The sequence below is a fragment of the Atta colombica genome, unplaced genomic scaffold (genome assembly GCF_001594045.1).
Source record: "Atta colombica isolate Treedump-2 unplaced genomic scaffold, Acol1.0 scaffold88, whole genome shotgun sequence".
NCBI classification, from domain to species: domain Eukaryota; kingdom Metazoa; phylum Arthropoda; class Insecta; order Hymenoptera; family Formicidae; genus Atta; species Atta colombica.
This window is the reverse complement of record NW_017259581.1, coordinates 718,813-735,191: the sequence shown is the minus strand read 5'-3', so window position 1 is coordinate 735,191 and position 16,379 is coordinate 718,813. Positions and strand designations below refer to the sequence as shown.

General features: G+C 30.9%; 1 protein-coding gene across 4 annotated transcripts in view; it reads left to right on the top strand.

Annotated features, from left to right (window-relative positions):
- Window positions 1–16,379, top strand: part of LOC108693084 (uncharacterized RNA-binding protein C3H8.09c-like) — a 213,225-nt gene that overhangs the window by 193,919 nt on the left and 2,927 nt on the right. For all 4 annotated transcript variants that reach the window (XM_018201776.1, XM_018201773.1, XM_018201774.1 and 1 more), the window contains 3 exons: window positions 11,883–12,040; window positions 12,579–12,713; window positions 14,534–14,724. In XM_018201776.1, coding sequence (XP_018057265.1) covers window positions 11,883–12,040; window positions 12,579–12,713; window positions 14,534–14,724 — 484 coding nt within the window. The remainder of the gene's footprint in view (window positions 1–11,882; window positions 12,041–12,578; window positions 12,714–14,533; window positions 14,725–16,379) is intronic.

Below are 16,379 nucleotides of genomic sequence, written 5' to 3'. Positions count from 1 at the left end.
ATCCACAATTTGAGTTATTTTAATTATTTCATATTATTACATAAATCATTACAGTTCTTAATATATATTATTAATTTAATTTAAAAAATAATTAAAGTTAAATAATTCAATTCAAGAAAATGTATCATCAAAAATATATCAAATTTAATTTAAATTTAGTTTATTATTCTTCTATATCAAAAACGTACATTAATAACGGGTGTTGTTTATTTTACCATAGAAACTTACCATAGAAATGGATTAATTTGCATTTCGATACATATAGAAGTTAAAAATTTTATTTAATTTAAAGGATGAAGAATTCATTTCTCCTTTGATATCTAACAGTGTTTGATGTACAATAAATATTATATTTTTTTTTTATTTGGAATTTACATAAGTTTAGTCTCACGTTAATTTTTCACTGCGCAAGTGATTCTATTTCTTAACTTGCACAATTACTATAAATCGTATAAAAATCATTACAATTTAAAGCATCTATTGTGAATAGAATAAAAGAGACGCTCGCGCACATACACAATCAGTATATGTCGAAGCTCATAAAATAGAACTTACTGTTATAGATGCGTCATTGGATCAATTATTTATTTGTACATTTGTACATTTGATTATGCAACACAATAATTATTATATTATGAGAACGAAAAACAAATAATATAAAGGAAAATGAAGAAATGAAATTGAGAAGCAAAAAATAAGGAAGAAAATTAAAATTAGGAAAAATATAATATTAAAAAGTTTAAGAATAAAAAAATGAACAAAATTAAGGAAATAAAAAAGTTAAAAATAAAGAAATAAAATAATATATTTATGGAGAAAAGTTAAATAAGTTTGAGATAAACGTTAGAATTATACTTTTATTTTTGTTTACTAAATAACAGTAAAATAACAGTAAAATTACACGTTATTAAATATTACATTTCCTTCAACGTTCGAATTATTAAAATTTGCAATCTCTCTGTGCTGACAGTTTCTCACGGCACGAAATAAGCACATCATATAGCGAGAGCATCAATCAGCATCGCGAGAAAGGGCAGCTCTGAAATTCAATTCGACTTTACGTGCCCTTTTTAAGAGTAGATACAACGACGTATCATGCCTTTATTACATGGATGCAAATAAAATACGTAAACAAGGCAACGGCGAACTTGATGTATTATTCAATATTTTGACAAATGCGACGCTCGTAATAATGTGCTAACTTTTGCTTTTCTTCTAAATCTATCATCGAAGCATGACAGAATTCTTTTATAAATAGGTATTGTTTATTTGCGCTGTTTAGTTAATTTATTTATTCTACTTGTTATGTAGATATCTCCACAAACCATGATACGTCCTATTTAATTTAGCATTTGTTCGGGATGTCCGATACTGTACATTGAGCGAGGAAGATTAATTAGGGACAAATGTCTCTCAAGACACCTTCGCGACTTTGAGAGCTTAATCGCGTACCATCGATACGTCCCTTGACCCTCAACGTCGGGATGTCGGCATGGCGTTGGCCTAAACGCTCGATCCCCATCGATGTACATTAAGTGCATGGCTTGTGCATCGTTTAATGCACGTCCTATCCGCGTCAAATTAAGCATTATTGCCACGTGAAATTAATTTCTATGCTATAGGAAGTAAGAGTATCATCATTATAATATGAGACTCGTGCCTCGTTATAACTACGTTTTTGTATGGGCGATTTGTGATAAATATTAATGATTAAATTTAAAGCAAAATGAAAAGTTAAAATGAAAAGTTAAAAATAATCTTCAATATCTTGGTGTATGAAAAAAAAAATATTTTTAAAAAGTTTAAATATAAAAATAAATAAATTTAAAGTAAAAATAAGAATAATAAATTTTATTTTTGCGTTCTCTTTTTCGAATTTTTTACTTATTTCTTCTAATACACTTGTTTAATACTATTATCCGATTTATTTGCCGATATCGAAAACATTTAAAAATGCCAAATACAAATAAATACTAGGTTGGTCAGTCATGTTTTTTCGCAAGCGAGTCAATTATCAACTTTGAAATCGACGCTGCGACCAATCAAGTTACAGTGGTGAAGTTACACGGCATCATCCCTTTGAAAAATGTAAAATGCATTCGACATTCGACTCTGCAAAAGCTAAAAACTAGCGATGCGCTTCTATATTTAACTTGTTTTCGCAAGCCGTTCCGATTTATGCAAATATATATCCGCAGCTATAGGTACGCAATGAATTTCGCATGTGGGATGTGCTTTGATCTTTATCCACGCCAAGGTAATTTTCAATATTATTAAATAGTAATAGCAAATTTTTGCAATTAATACGTCACAAAACAGCCTCAACATATATATTTTTAAAGATATTTTATACATATTTATGTGCGTGTTTTTTAATTATATATATATATATATATATATATACACACTCTTGGCCAAAAATATCATGTACTTTATTAATCATTATTTGAAGTTATACTCAGAAATTGATTTATAGCATTTACTGTGGATTATTCTTCAAGAATTTTTTAAACTTATATATGTATGATGTCGATAATCAATAGGTAACAATACAGAAAAAAGAATTCCAGATAAACGAAAAAAATATAGGTGCCTAATATTTTTCTGATTGTACTTATCTAGGTTGTACTTATTATTCATAAAAAGATATCGCTCTCTGACTTTCTTCAAAAATAATGACATAACAAACGTGATTTTCGAGTTGTTATTATTATATAACATCAGATCAACTTTAACTTACCAATCAACAAAAATAACTAATTTATTTTCTTAAAACATTGTCAAAACGTTACAACTCAAGAAAAATGATTTTTATGAGGATTGTGAAACGAAAATGGTGAAAAATAACATTTAATTATAATATATTAAGAATATATTCTTTTTGTCGATATTATTTGATTGAGTCAATAATTTTCTGTCAAATTGAAAAATTGTTTCTTCCTTTTTTTGGGAAACTTAATTTTTTTAGTTATTGTGAAATAGGAAAACGATATGTCATAATAAGAAAAATGATTATAAACTTTTTGTCTCTTTCTTGAAGTGCTTTTTAACGAACGTCTTAAGAAAGTGTGTCCTAACTTAAATAATTCTTTGAAAAACTTTTTTTATATCGAGATATCCTGCGTATTACTGCGATGATTTTATCGCATTATTACGAATTCTTAATTATTCTAAATCCAATGTTTTATCACTTGCGAAATAGCACTTCGAGTGTTAATGACTACCAAGATAATTTACGACCGATGTTTTTAATCGTTTCTAGAAATCACAGCTGAATTTAAACGCTAAAAGTTTTCCTCGTGAAAGTAAACGGCCGCCTCATGCTTCCTAAACTTTTCCCTCATCATTTTGTTCGCTTTTATGCGATCAATCGCAAATATAGCGTTCGTTATGTGTGCAAACATCCCATAATAGATTAATGTTTAGAAAATTTTACGACATTATATGAAAAATATTTTCATGTTGCTTATTATGCACGTCAATTATGAAAGAGACTATTGAACATTTTATGTAAATATAGATACATAAATAATTTTATGTAAATATAAATACAAATAGTAATCAAACAGTAAAATACATTTGAAAACAATTTCTTTATATTTATTGCATTAAAATAAAAATATCTTTTTGATTAAAATATTTTCTATACGTATATTAAAAAACTAATCATAAGAGTATTCAATCTTGCATTAGATTCAAGTGAAATTCTACAAAGCTGTATTCATTTGTAAAATTTACATATGGATTCTACAAAGACGTATTATATGTAAATTTACGTACAAGACTGTTATATTTACATATACAACTTTAAAGTGTTACATAAAAAACCTATTTATCTTTGGGACTAATAGATTTTTTATGTGAGGTTTTGTATTTTAAAGTTTTATACGTAAATACAGTACAATAGGGTTCTATATGTAAATTTTACAATACAAATGAATACAAATAGCAATCGAATTAAGAATTTGGAAGTTTGTCTTACACACATTTATCAATTTAATTAATTAAATTAATTTTCTTGCAGATTTGACATTTAATAATTCTATTATGTAATTACGTCGTACGCATCACGCGCATATAATCGGTAATTTAGTGAAAATTTCAACGTCAAAATCCGCGCTCGCTTCGGTCATCGCACGACAATGCAACAACAATTTCAATGATGATTTATTAATATCGGCGTGGAAAAGGGCGACAAACACGACCGCGAAAAGCTATAATTGGCAGCTGGCAATCGTGGAAAACGCGATCCACCTTCATTATTTTGACGTCTCGCGTAATTGGCGGCGCGTCAAACGCACAAAACGCTTTTCACTTCTTCGCGCTTAGACTGCAATTTAATCGAAACATCGTACCGAATTAATGGCACCCAGGCAAAAAGAGGAATAGAGGAGGAAAGGAGGGAGGGAGGGGTCGGAGGGGTCAATGCCGGTGCGCCATTGTTGGTCAGTGCGCATAATTTGGCTTTCATGAAAAATCCGAAATATTCTATCGCGATTTAAGCGAAATTAATTGCGGCATTAATATTCGCACGATGAAATGCGGTGGGCGGTGAAAGAAGAGGATGTAATGTAAAATCGATCGTGATAACATCGCTTCTGTACGTACAAAAACATATCGGAATTACACGTGTATGTGTTTCTCTTAAATCATCTTCATATCTCTGCTAATTTATATTAATAATGTATTATTCACATATTATATACTATTTCTTCGAGATCTCATCCTCAAAAACTTAATTTATTTTCTTCAATTTCGTTTGATCCTTTTACAACATTGATGTCTAAATGTTATTCACAAAGAGGCATTTAGGTTTCCGACATGTGATGTGAAATACTGTAAGAAAGTATTCAATTATTTAAGGCACAAATTTCATCTCGTTGTTGTGAAAAGTTGAGTGGTAATAAAAAGTGATCGACCGGAGGAAAATGCAAGGATGTAAAAATAATAAGGAATCAAAGTTAAAATACTTGTAGTGAAACGTAAAGACATAATTTTATAATAACTTCAACTTGTGTTTCGAAGTATAAAAATCTCAAGACATAAAAAAAGAAATTTAAATTAAATATCAATCAATTTATTGCCGCATTTTCTTTTAGAACGTTGTATACTTACAATTAATAACTTCATTTTCAACGTTCGCTCTCTTTTAATCAAATTTAAAATTCTCCGTCGCGAAATAAGTTGTTAATAAGTGTCTCGAGGTTCCTAATATTACGCGATGACATTTAGAATATACAAATTTAATCGACACAGTTCGCAAGTATGCTAATTGATCAAGTTTACATTTGCAATGTAATTATCAATTCAAATGTTTTTAATTAATAGAGAAGAGATAGCTCACAAAAGGAGAAACAGAAAAGTGATGAGTGGGGAATCTGTAAGATGCGAATCACGAGAGAAAATTTTAAGAAAAAAAAAGAAGAGTAACAAAGACGAAAAGGTAGAAAAAGAAAAGGTAGAAGAACGACGTCGGCGCCACCACGTGATTTGTGGAAAACAAATAATTGTCAGAGCTGCCAATCACAGTGCTCGTTGGCCGACGTCCATCCGAGAGTTAACCCGTGATGAAAATCCGCCGATTTATTGGCCGACCTTCTTTAGGCTCGTCTTCGAACGTCACCATCGCCGTCGTTCGCCCTGTCGGAATTCTTCGTTTTTCGGATTTTTTTCAACTGAGTTTAAATTTAGATTGGAGAATATTCGTTCTTTTAAATGAAATTTAGTGATAAACGTGGAAATTAAAATGGATCATCATGAGGGATGTTATTTCACGTATTCTGTCTTAATAAAATTATTAATTTTTCAAGCACATTTTGAAAGCACCGTCGAAAGCTAGCTGGGATAACGTTCAAATATAGTCGCGAAATGCAAATTTTACAAATAACGAACGGGATAATACTTGATGATTTTACAATGCTTTTGTCATCACGTCGTTATCATTCCGCTGCTATTACATTTATTTATCGCTTCGCCACGTATTTGTTGCAACGCAGCTGCCATTAGTCGCCGTCATCCGTAAAAGGTCGCACGCGCGTAAAAAAATGTCAGAATGAAGTGGAAGAGTGGAATAGCAGGCGGGTAGGAGAAGAGGAGGGTGGGAATTGGAGGGTTACGAATGGCCTCGTTATGGTATAGAATTATGACGTCGGTTATGAGAGACGCAATAATTGCGGGAAAACGCCGACCTGGCCACCGACAGAAATATTATTTATGACTATGAAGGGATGAGCGGAAATCGTGATACTTGCGATAGTAAAATATGGCTGGCTGGTTTTTGTCCGTGCCGAGCGTACATTGTGACGATGTCTTGACGCATTCTGATAAAAAAATGCATGATTTATTGACGATCGGGTAAAAATGAGGAATAAGAAATAACACAGCTGGTAATACTGCTGTTCTTTGCGACGTGTGATCAACTTGTTATATGTAGTTATGTACGTCACATAGAATCGTTATTACATCAACGATCTCTTCGAAAATTGTCAGCATCCCAACTCTTTGTTCTTTCGATTCCATCCATTCAATTTATATTAATTTACCGGACTTCAATCAAGTAATAATCACTTTAACGATCATTTACATTTTCAACGGTGTATAAATAAAGTATTTGTGACCGCGAGCGTGGCACGCATCATCTAATTCAATTTACATGGTGTACATTATTTATATTTAATTTATATGACCACAGCGCACAATCCGCTCGAGTAAGAGAAGGGACTCGGCGCCTTTTGTAGTAACACGGTAAGCCTATTAGCTCGCTCGTCCGTCTGTACATCCGTGGCGCGTGTGACAGCTTGCCGCGCCGAATGAATTTTAATGAAATCCAGTATGTTAGAGGGAGCGCGAGCCAGCCCCCGGCCACTACCCCCCCGGCTGAATTTATCCGACAAATTCTCCCTCCGCGTTGTCTAATCTGAATACATGCATATCCGAGAGCCGCCACCGTATAAAGTGGAGACGCGACGACGTGGACGACCGGCGTCGGCGTCGTTTTTCGGCGGACACGTTGTCTCCGGACCGAGATTGAGCGCGCTCGATTAAACAGTATGGAATCTAAAATAACATGGAATATTATATACAGATAAATTGAATATTTCACGTACTATTCTGAAATTTTTACGATTTTTTTTAAATTCACAAGATCTGCTCTACGATTCAAGCCGAGATAAATAAAATTATGTAGTGTATTATTCTCTCTCCCTCGAAGAACGATTCGAGATAGAAATTACTCATGTATGTAAGAATGATGTAATATGTTCGATACTAACCTACTTATGTCTATTACGGCAATTAGAAGCCTCAAAATAGACATATGGTAACGTTAATATAACTGGACTTTTACATACGCGACCTAGATATGTTGATAATCGATTAGACATTTATCCGCTTTGGAAGACTGTAAGAAAATCATTTAAGGCTTCGAACATTTTCTATATGAAAAGAGACAAATTAAATTTGAAATTAACAATTAGGGTAACTGTCCCTATTAATGTGCCTTTAAGTCAATTTGTTTATTATTGAATTAATTATTAAATATTGTAGCTTTAATTTTATCTGCTTGAAATCGATATCAGATTTTTAACTATTTCTTTTTCTTATAATATTTCTTTAATCTAAAAAATGTTATTATTTTATAAAAAGAAAAAAACCATATTTTTTCCCTTTATTAGTAAATCCTCCAAGGGCGATAATCCTATTAATGTACTTCCAATTTGTGTGCCTATCCGCATTTGATTCATTTTAACATATATAGTTATTGAAACAGGTAATAAATTTTAGCTAATTGTTTAAGCTAATATTACATAAATCATTATTTCAATTATACTTATTTCAATATATACTCATAATACAATGTTCTCAAACAATACAGCGCATATTAATGGAGATAAGCTTAAAATCTTGCGGTACTTATTACTGAATTCACATAAATTCCTCATATCTTTCGAAAAATGTTTAAAATACTTTAATAGATAAAAAATAAAATATTATTCCTGATATCGTGTACATTAATAATTTAATTACAAAAAAATATTAATGACAAAAAAATATTTTTTTTCTTATTTATTCATGCTAATTTTCTTTATGGCTTATTGAAATATAAAAAGTACATTAATAAGGACAGTCACACTATCTTTGATTTATAATTGTGTATCATATCGTGCAGGGCACGAGTAAAACTCTTTTTTTAATTTCTAACTTCGTGTCAATCTTTCACATTTGATCGTCGAATGTTTTATTCAAATACAGTAATATCTAAGTAATATCTAAAAATAATTTAGAGAAGTTTGTCTACAAAGATTTGTCGAGTAATCATTGGAAAGGAAACAGCTGACTTGGCTGATAATTGAATGGTACTTCGGGAAATGTTAAAACTGTTGAAACATATTAGGGAACAACATCGAACAACGTCGAAGATGATGCTTTGTAGTTTTTTTCCCACTTTTTCTCGATCATCCCTTTTCGCCTGACGCGACCCTCTGCTATTATTCGCGACTTCCAGGAAGAGGGCGAAACTCGTCTTAAAAGAACTTTTAACAACGGCAAGAAGACACGAATTCACGCGCACTTCTGTATCTCCTTTACTAGTTTAATCCTTAAATAACACCTTCGTTTTTCTTCGCGATCATAAAAATGGTCTGTTACGTTCATTGGATGTGTATTCTTAAAGAAAGAATGGAACAAATCCTATAAATTATATAACAAAGTCTATTTCGTTAAAATATAAAAGCTGTAGATGAATCAAAATTACAAACCCTTTGAATCAAATGTATAAAATAATGCAGCATAAAGTCAAAATTATAAAATATTGTAGTACACACACCATATATAAAAGCTTTATTTGATTTCTGGTGACATTTTTAATTTCTTGAGATCTTTACAGGAAAATGAAACGTTAAAATTTTCTAACGAATATAGGAATCGGCAGTACCCGACAGAAACGACGTGAGCATTGGCATGTGTCAGTAACATGATATTTTTATTGTCAGGATTCAGACTTTGTTTCCATGGGAGGCGTTGAAATCGGCTACGAAATCGATACAACAATAACAATAGAGAACTAGATATCGATTACTTTTTTTGTGCATTGTTGTGACATGATTGAATTGCTTTATGTACATAGTAGCATGTATATCTGAGATTTCAACAAATACGTCGCTGTGAAGGCATTTCCGATTCCGATTCATTATCTACTTAATGTCGAGACACTGCTGACGTTGCATTGTAAACATACAAGAAAATCAACAATAAAAATATAGAAATACACATTTTATTTATTTATGATCTGCACTTTCGAGCTTTCGATCACATCGAATTACGATATTTTTTAATATAAAACGACAGATCTCGTACTTTATGGATCGTGTTTTAATGCAAGTATTTAAAAGACGAAATATTTCACAAGCACATTGTGTAATCGTGTGACATACGAGATCGAGTGAGCGATGAGTCTCATATCGACAATTTTATATTTAGCGGTTAAATATACCTACATCAAGGCGTGATTGATGGTGATTTAAAACGAACATAAAATAAAGTATAACGCAAAGAAAATAAAAAAATAAACATAATCTGAGGATAAACTGACACAGTAAAGATTTTAATCCCTGCATACTCGCCGGAGATAAAGAAATTAAATCTCCCTAAATTTTTGCTCCATAAAAGTGTAATTTGTCCACAATTTGTTTTCGAAAAAAGATGATGATCATAATATGATGATAAGAGAAATAATTTTATTTTTGTTCAAAAATTAACGGATCTTGCTTAATAATAAATATTAATATGCAAATTTTTTTGAGATATATTTTTTCAGTTTTATAAACTAATCAGATTTGATAAAGGCAATGGCAAATTAAAACTGAAATATTAATATCTTAAATTAGATTGATCATCAATTTTAATAATGATGCTAATAAGCAACTTAAAATCCTGCAAAAATAATTTATTGCGAAAATCTCTGGCTGAGATATAATAATATTTTTCGCAATAAATTATTCACAAGTTTTTAAAAAACTTATTAGCATCATTATTAAAATTGACGATTAATCTAATTTAAAATATTTCAGTTTAAAATTACGATTGCGATTTAAATTCCAACAAATTGAATCAGAATGGTTTAAAGCTAAAAACATTTATTTGCAAAAATTTACATATTAATATTACATTAAGAATCGTTGAAAATGGACAGAAAATAAGATTATTTCTCTTAATTGATTAATTTTTAACGGTCTAATTTCGAATTATAATTTTCAAAATAATATTTCGGGCGTAAATTCAATCAAAAGTGCGCGGAAATGTGTTCGCCTTATAAGTAGTGAAAAGAGGTGCAAACAGAGGCAATTTAAACTTGCATCTCCAGTATTTATGACAAGCGGCAATTCTGACGTTGTAAAGTCATACGCGTATACTCTGCATTATTCCCGTAAAGCGAAATTCATCTCGTGTAAAATCCATCTACCATAATATTCTCGATATTTTGCATGTCGTAATAAGAATATCATATACCCTCGTTACCGTTCGCCAATTGCTGTTAATGGACTATGAGCGTACGACTCTGTTATTGTAATAGAATAATTATCATCGCACGTGTTCGTCAAAAGATTGTTCACGAGGGAACGATTCACAAAACTCCAAAAACGGTTTCCAGTTACGGTGTAATTATACGCGACATTTTCGCATTTTTATTATGCGAAATATCGATTCTTCTCCCGTCATAATACGATGTGCGATTTTATCTCGCAAAGTGATACCGTCGAAAGAAAAATCTCGAAGTAATTCGATCTTAATTCGCAGGAACCGCATTACTGGATACATCCTGAATTATTCAAATCTAATTTATTTTACCGCGTGCTTCTACCTTCAAAGTTTTAAAGCAACAATCGCTTTAGCTTCCTTAAAGCTGACGCTTCCAATTTTAGCAGAATTCTTAATAACAAAGTTAATTGAAATATTGTAGAAAATAATATATACATATATCATGATTCTTATTGATTAAATAATAAAAGTGTAACAATTGTCCACAATTTGTTTTCGAAAAAAGATGATGATCATAATATGATGATAAGAGAAATAATTTTATTTTTGGTCAAAAATTAACGGATCTTGCTTAATAATAAATATTAATATGCAAATTTTTTTGAGATATATTTTTTCAGTTTTATAAACTAATCAGATTTGATAAAGGCAATGGCAAATTAAAACTGAAATATTAATAATTCTAAAGAGATAATATGATTATTTTAAAATTGAATATATTACGTTTCTGTTCGATTGTTTACAAAAGACTACAACTTGTTCGCACTTTTCCCATTTAAATGAAATATTTAAAGGGAGAAAAAGAAAGGAAAGCGCGAAACATTATAAGAGGAATTAAAGTTTTTTCTTCAAAATAAAATAACGAAATAAAAATGACATGCAACACCGTTGCGGCGTGTTACATACTGCGACAAAGGGAAGTCTTTTAAAGAAGTTCTCGTTACGGGATCTCGCGATTTTGTAAAATGCATTTAATGCTGTACATTTATTCCACCGTGTACCCAAATGTATTCAAGGAAATGCTCTCGTTTGCGGAACGGCTTATATGGTTGTTCATTTACGAAGTTGTCGATGCAGACTCTTATTTAATTGTACAACATCAAAGAGAAGAATAATAATAGATGTATAATATTAGAATGCAAAGTATAAAGAGCAAGTAACAACAGGCTAAAAAACAATCAATGTAAAAACAGAGAATGAGAGAGAGAGAGAGAGAGAGAGAGAGAGAGAGGAAGAGGGAAGACAAAATGTACGCGTATATATGCAAGTGTGAATGGGAAATGCGCGCAGAAATCTGACATAAAGTACATACTAATGTATTTTGCAAAACATCCTTCTGTTTGCAGTTATTATGCGTCGACCGCGTTTCCGCCGCGCTTAGCACCGCCATTGAAACGGCCGCGTTTGATGCCACCGACACGAGCACAACATCCGAAGCTACAGAAACAACAATCGACAGCAAACACCGGCACGATACCCGACTTGAATCAACTTAAAGTGTACAGTAAGTACTGCATTCGAGACAATACGTTATGTACTATTTTCGTTACGTACTTTGATGTTAGCTTTGCGATGTGCTTCACCTTCTCTCCTTCTCTTCATTTTAAAATCGAATATTTGGATTTAATAGGGCGAAATGGTGAATTTATCTCAACATATCTATTAAAATCTTAATACAAGGGCTATCTGAATCTATCTCAATTAAAGATGCGCTATTTCTTTAAATAACAATGTTTTTATTTAAAATTCATAATTATAATATAAAGATAATTATTACAAGAAACGTGCGTATCGGCTTCGCTTTGAGCCATTTTCAGCATATAATTGCAGCGTGTAATTACAGATTAGAAGCATATCTCGACATATCCATATTTCCATTACAAAATCATGGTACATATGTGTAATTAAATTAATGTTATCATTATTATTATTATTATGATGCAATGATTATTCTCTAAGTTTATAAGTTAGTTCCTTGTAACACGGAGTCCCAAAGCCTTGTCGAGCAATGAAGACTGAGTTTAATTGAAGGTATGTCGTAGGCAATCCAGATATACTGATCTGCGGCAACTGCAGGGAGATGTTCACGGAACTCGGGGAGCTGTTGGAACACAAGCGGAACTACTGCAAGCTGCGGTTCACATGTAAATGTCACACCTTCAACGGAGCCGTTCCAAGTATGTACTCGAAATAAACTTCGAGGCGCCTCCTTCCGGTATGTAAACGCGATCCGAATCCCGGAAGATCCAGAATTAATAATTGCCCATCGCCCATAATTTTAATCGGCGGTTATTCTCGTCGATCACAATTAACAGTTGGACAACAACTTTTTACGTTGTCATTATGTTGTTTAATCAGAACTTATATTCCTATTTAAATTAAAATAGATTACTTACATTCATTAAATTTGATATTAATTGGTTGACGTAATTGATGACAAATTTATGCCTCTTTGCACGGCGAATTAAATTACGCAAACAAGATGAGCATCGCGTAAAATCTTTTACATATTCCATTAAAATGAACGTATTAAATGAGCGTGTTGTGTTGCATTATTGTAAATCAAATAATTTTAGAGTTTCATTTCTATCAAATAAAAACAAACATGTTACGTATAAATTCCATTTTCCTTATGGCGGCTCGAATTATGTTGTTGAACCAAAAAAAAGGACAAAATGAGATAAAGTTAATAAAAAAAATTGTATTGACTCAAATTTAATTTAAACGAAGAACATTTTTGTGAACAACTTAGTCCTTTACTGACAATATGAAATTTTCAATTATAATCTGCAATCTGACTCTCCACAGCAGATTTTTTTATTGTTCTGGATTATATAAAAATCTGAAAAAATTTGTGTATACTTGTAAAACCGTTAATAACAAGTTTTTATCATAATAGAAATCATTTTTTACTTATTTTTTACAAATTTAAATGTAAGTTTAAAAAAAAATAACAAGATTAAAAATTCATAATTTTTATGAGTAAAAAACTTTTTAGACTACAATACCTGAGTACATATTTCAGAAAAAAGATATTATAATGATTGGCTTCAAAGGGTTGAATTATTTAAAGAAGGTTCTAGAAATAGATTTTTATGGATAAAAAATCAAGTGAATTTATTATTTAATATTAAATTCTTTTTATTTTAATCAAAATGAATAGATTCCAAAATAAAAATAGTATTATGGTACAATCTGTACAATATGTGAGTGTGTATATATATATATATATTATGTTCCGATTTATTATATATAAGGTACAGAACATAATTTTTCTATCATTTTAATGAAATGAATATTTTTTGCATTTCTTTAATTTAACAAGTCTGTCTGAAAGAGTTTTTTCAATTTTGTGTATTTCATGATCTGTATTCATGATCTATATTTCATGATTTATATTTCCATAAATGATGATTTTGCAATTACATTAGTGAAAAAATGATATAAAAGATTAATAAATCTATTTTAAAAAATTTTTATTTTTATTTTTACTCTTATTGAAATTAGCATTAAAAAATACAAAAAAGAATTTAAATTTTTATTTGCAAAAAATTTTACGCAATCTGCAACATGGGTCTGATGAACTGAAGGCACAGATACGATTTTTACTTGTATTTGCAACGAAAGAATACATTTGGATACTTGTACATATACAATCTTAACATTATCAAACTTTTTCAGATAGTAATACTGAATCCCGCTATCTATTCATTTTCTTAAAATTCATAACAAAAACATATCTTAAAAGATTTCCCGCATTGCCGGTGAAGGATTAAATTGACAGTACTAATAAATGCATTATAGTCTCACTTCTAAACTTGTATAAAAATTTATTGAGCAATCTAATATTTATTTGTTGCACATGACATCGTTTCAAAAAATCAGTTTCTATATTTTGTCTTATTTTGCCCTCGCTGTAGCTTACTGTGTGACTTCACTACGGTATCTTTAGAATTTAGATTATTTATTAACGCGTCCCGCGCTTCCTCACGAACAGGAGACTCGACGACGGCGTTACTCTGCGTCCTCTGCAAGTTATCCTTTCCAAGTGCTTGGGAATTGATGGTCCATGCCCAGGCAGCTCACATGATCAACATTTACGAGTTGGGTACAAGAGCGCCGAGCCCGTCACGGAGCCCTAGTCTTGACCAGCCGAAGGAGTCGTCGCCTTCCCCGCAGGATTTCCAGGTTAATTCTCACTCCTCTTACTTCCTGTCTGAGATTTATTATTTACGCCGACATCATGCAGCAATATTTTACAAAATCGCGCAACCCGAACTGAAGAATTAATAGTTTCCGCCTCGGGAATGGCGAAGGGTGGAACGAACGACTGTAAAAGGGGAGCTTAGAATTCACCCTCGAGGCAAAGTAATTCAAAATAAGACATTTTACATTTCAATCACTGAATGTCTATTTTATTTTTTATTGCTTAATTAGATTATTGCTTGGTAATTTCAGTGGAATTAATAGTATTTCAAAAATTAAAATTTAAAACCGCTCGTTTTTATGCTAAACAATAAAGAAACTAAGATGAAATTTTAACGAGCCAAAACAGGTGACTGTTAATATTTTATTCACATATGATAACGAAAAATTCATGGAACGTTTCAAACTTAACTTAATCCTTTTAACTGTAAAAATTATAAAATAAAAATCGAAACAGTTTTGCTATCTAAAAATTTAATTAAATTTGAAAATAATTTTATTAAATTGTCAAAATAATTATAAGACGTTCAAAGTTCAAATTAATTACATTGCTCAAAATTTTTTACAGTATTGCTTATCAAACTGGAGTTTTCTATAGAAACTTTTTAAAGATTCAATAAAATTATCTTCAGATTTAATTTTTAATCCTCAGTACATCTCAAAAAAGTCCCTATCTACCCACATCCGAGTATTTATAACTCAGCATTTTTTCTTTTGCTTGTATCTCAAATTGTAGTGCGTCGATTTTAACTAATGTTTTTTTAATCTATCATATAAAGATTGAAAAAAAAAATTTTTTAGTTAAAAAGTCTAAAATGTTATAGCACAAAAGATATTTTCAATAAATGAAAAGGGATCGGAAAAAAACGTCTGAATTATGAAAATCGGATATGCTAACCCTTTGTGGGCACTGAGAGTTAAATATTCCAGCAAAATTGTTCTTTTCTTTTAAAAAAAAATATGGATATATAGCATAGTAAAGAAAAACATCAGACCTACATTACGCAAGTAGCAGTCAAAAAGTCACATCTGACAGTCAAAATACAATTCATAATTTTAAATTTTAAAATTAGCACAAACAATCATAATGCTCTCTTTAAATAAGTATCTCCACTATGAAATGATGTCCAAGATTCCGAACCAATTCTTCGTTCAGCAGCGAGAAAGAGTAGAATCAGTATAAATTAAATGTGGTAAGAGTCAAAAGCAATGTTCAGTGGAATTCTTTAATTATTATTCCATATTTCTTTAATAATATAATACCGTAATATATTTTAATCGAGGAATATGTATATATATTGACTCACAATATACTTTCTGTTTTCTCAGATCATATTTAATGTATTTGTCATTAACGAATATTCGGAATTGTTTTATCGTCGCACATGCATTTCTCGAGTAATTAAAACGTGAGATTAACGGAAATATTTGACTGTCCCGTAGGTATACCTAATTATCCAGCCTGGCGCGACGACCGATCACATTTAAATAAGTAATATTCTCTCACTTTCATTAATTAATTTGCGTTTCATTACCAACCGACGATTGAATTACTTGCTTTGTAATATTGATGTTATGTTATCAATAATCCTTGTTGGTGAGTCATAATCCAAAGTTTATTTTCTTTTCATATGAGA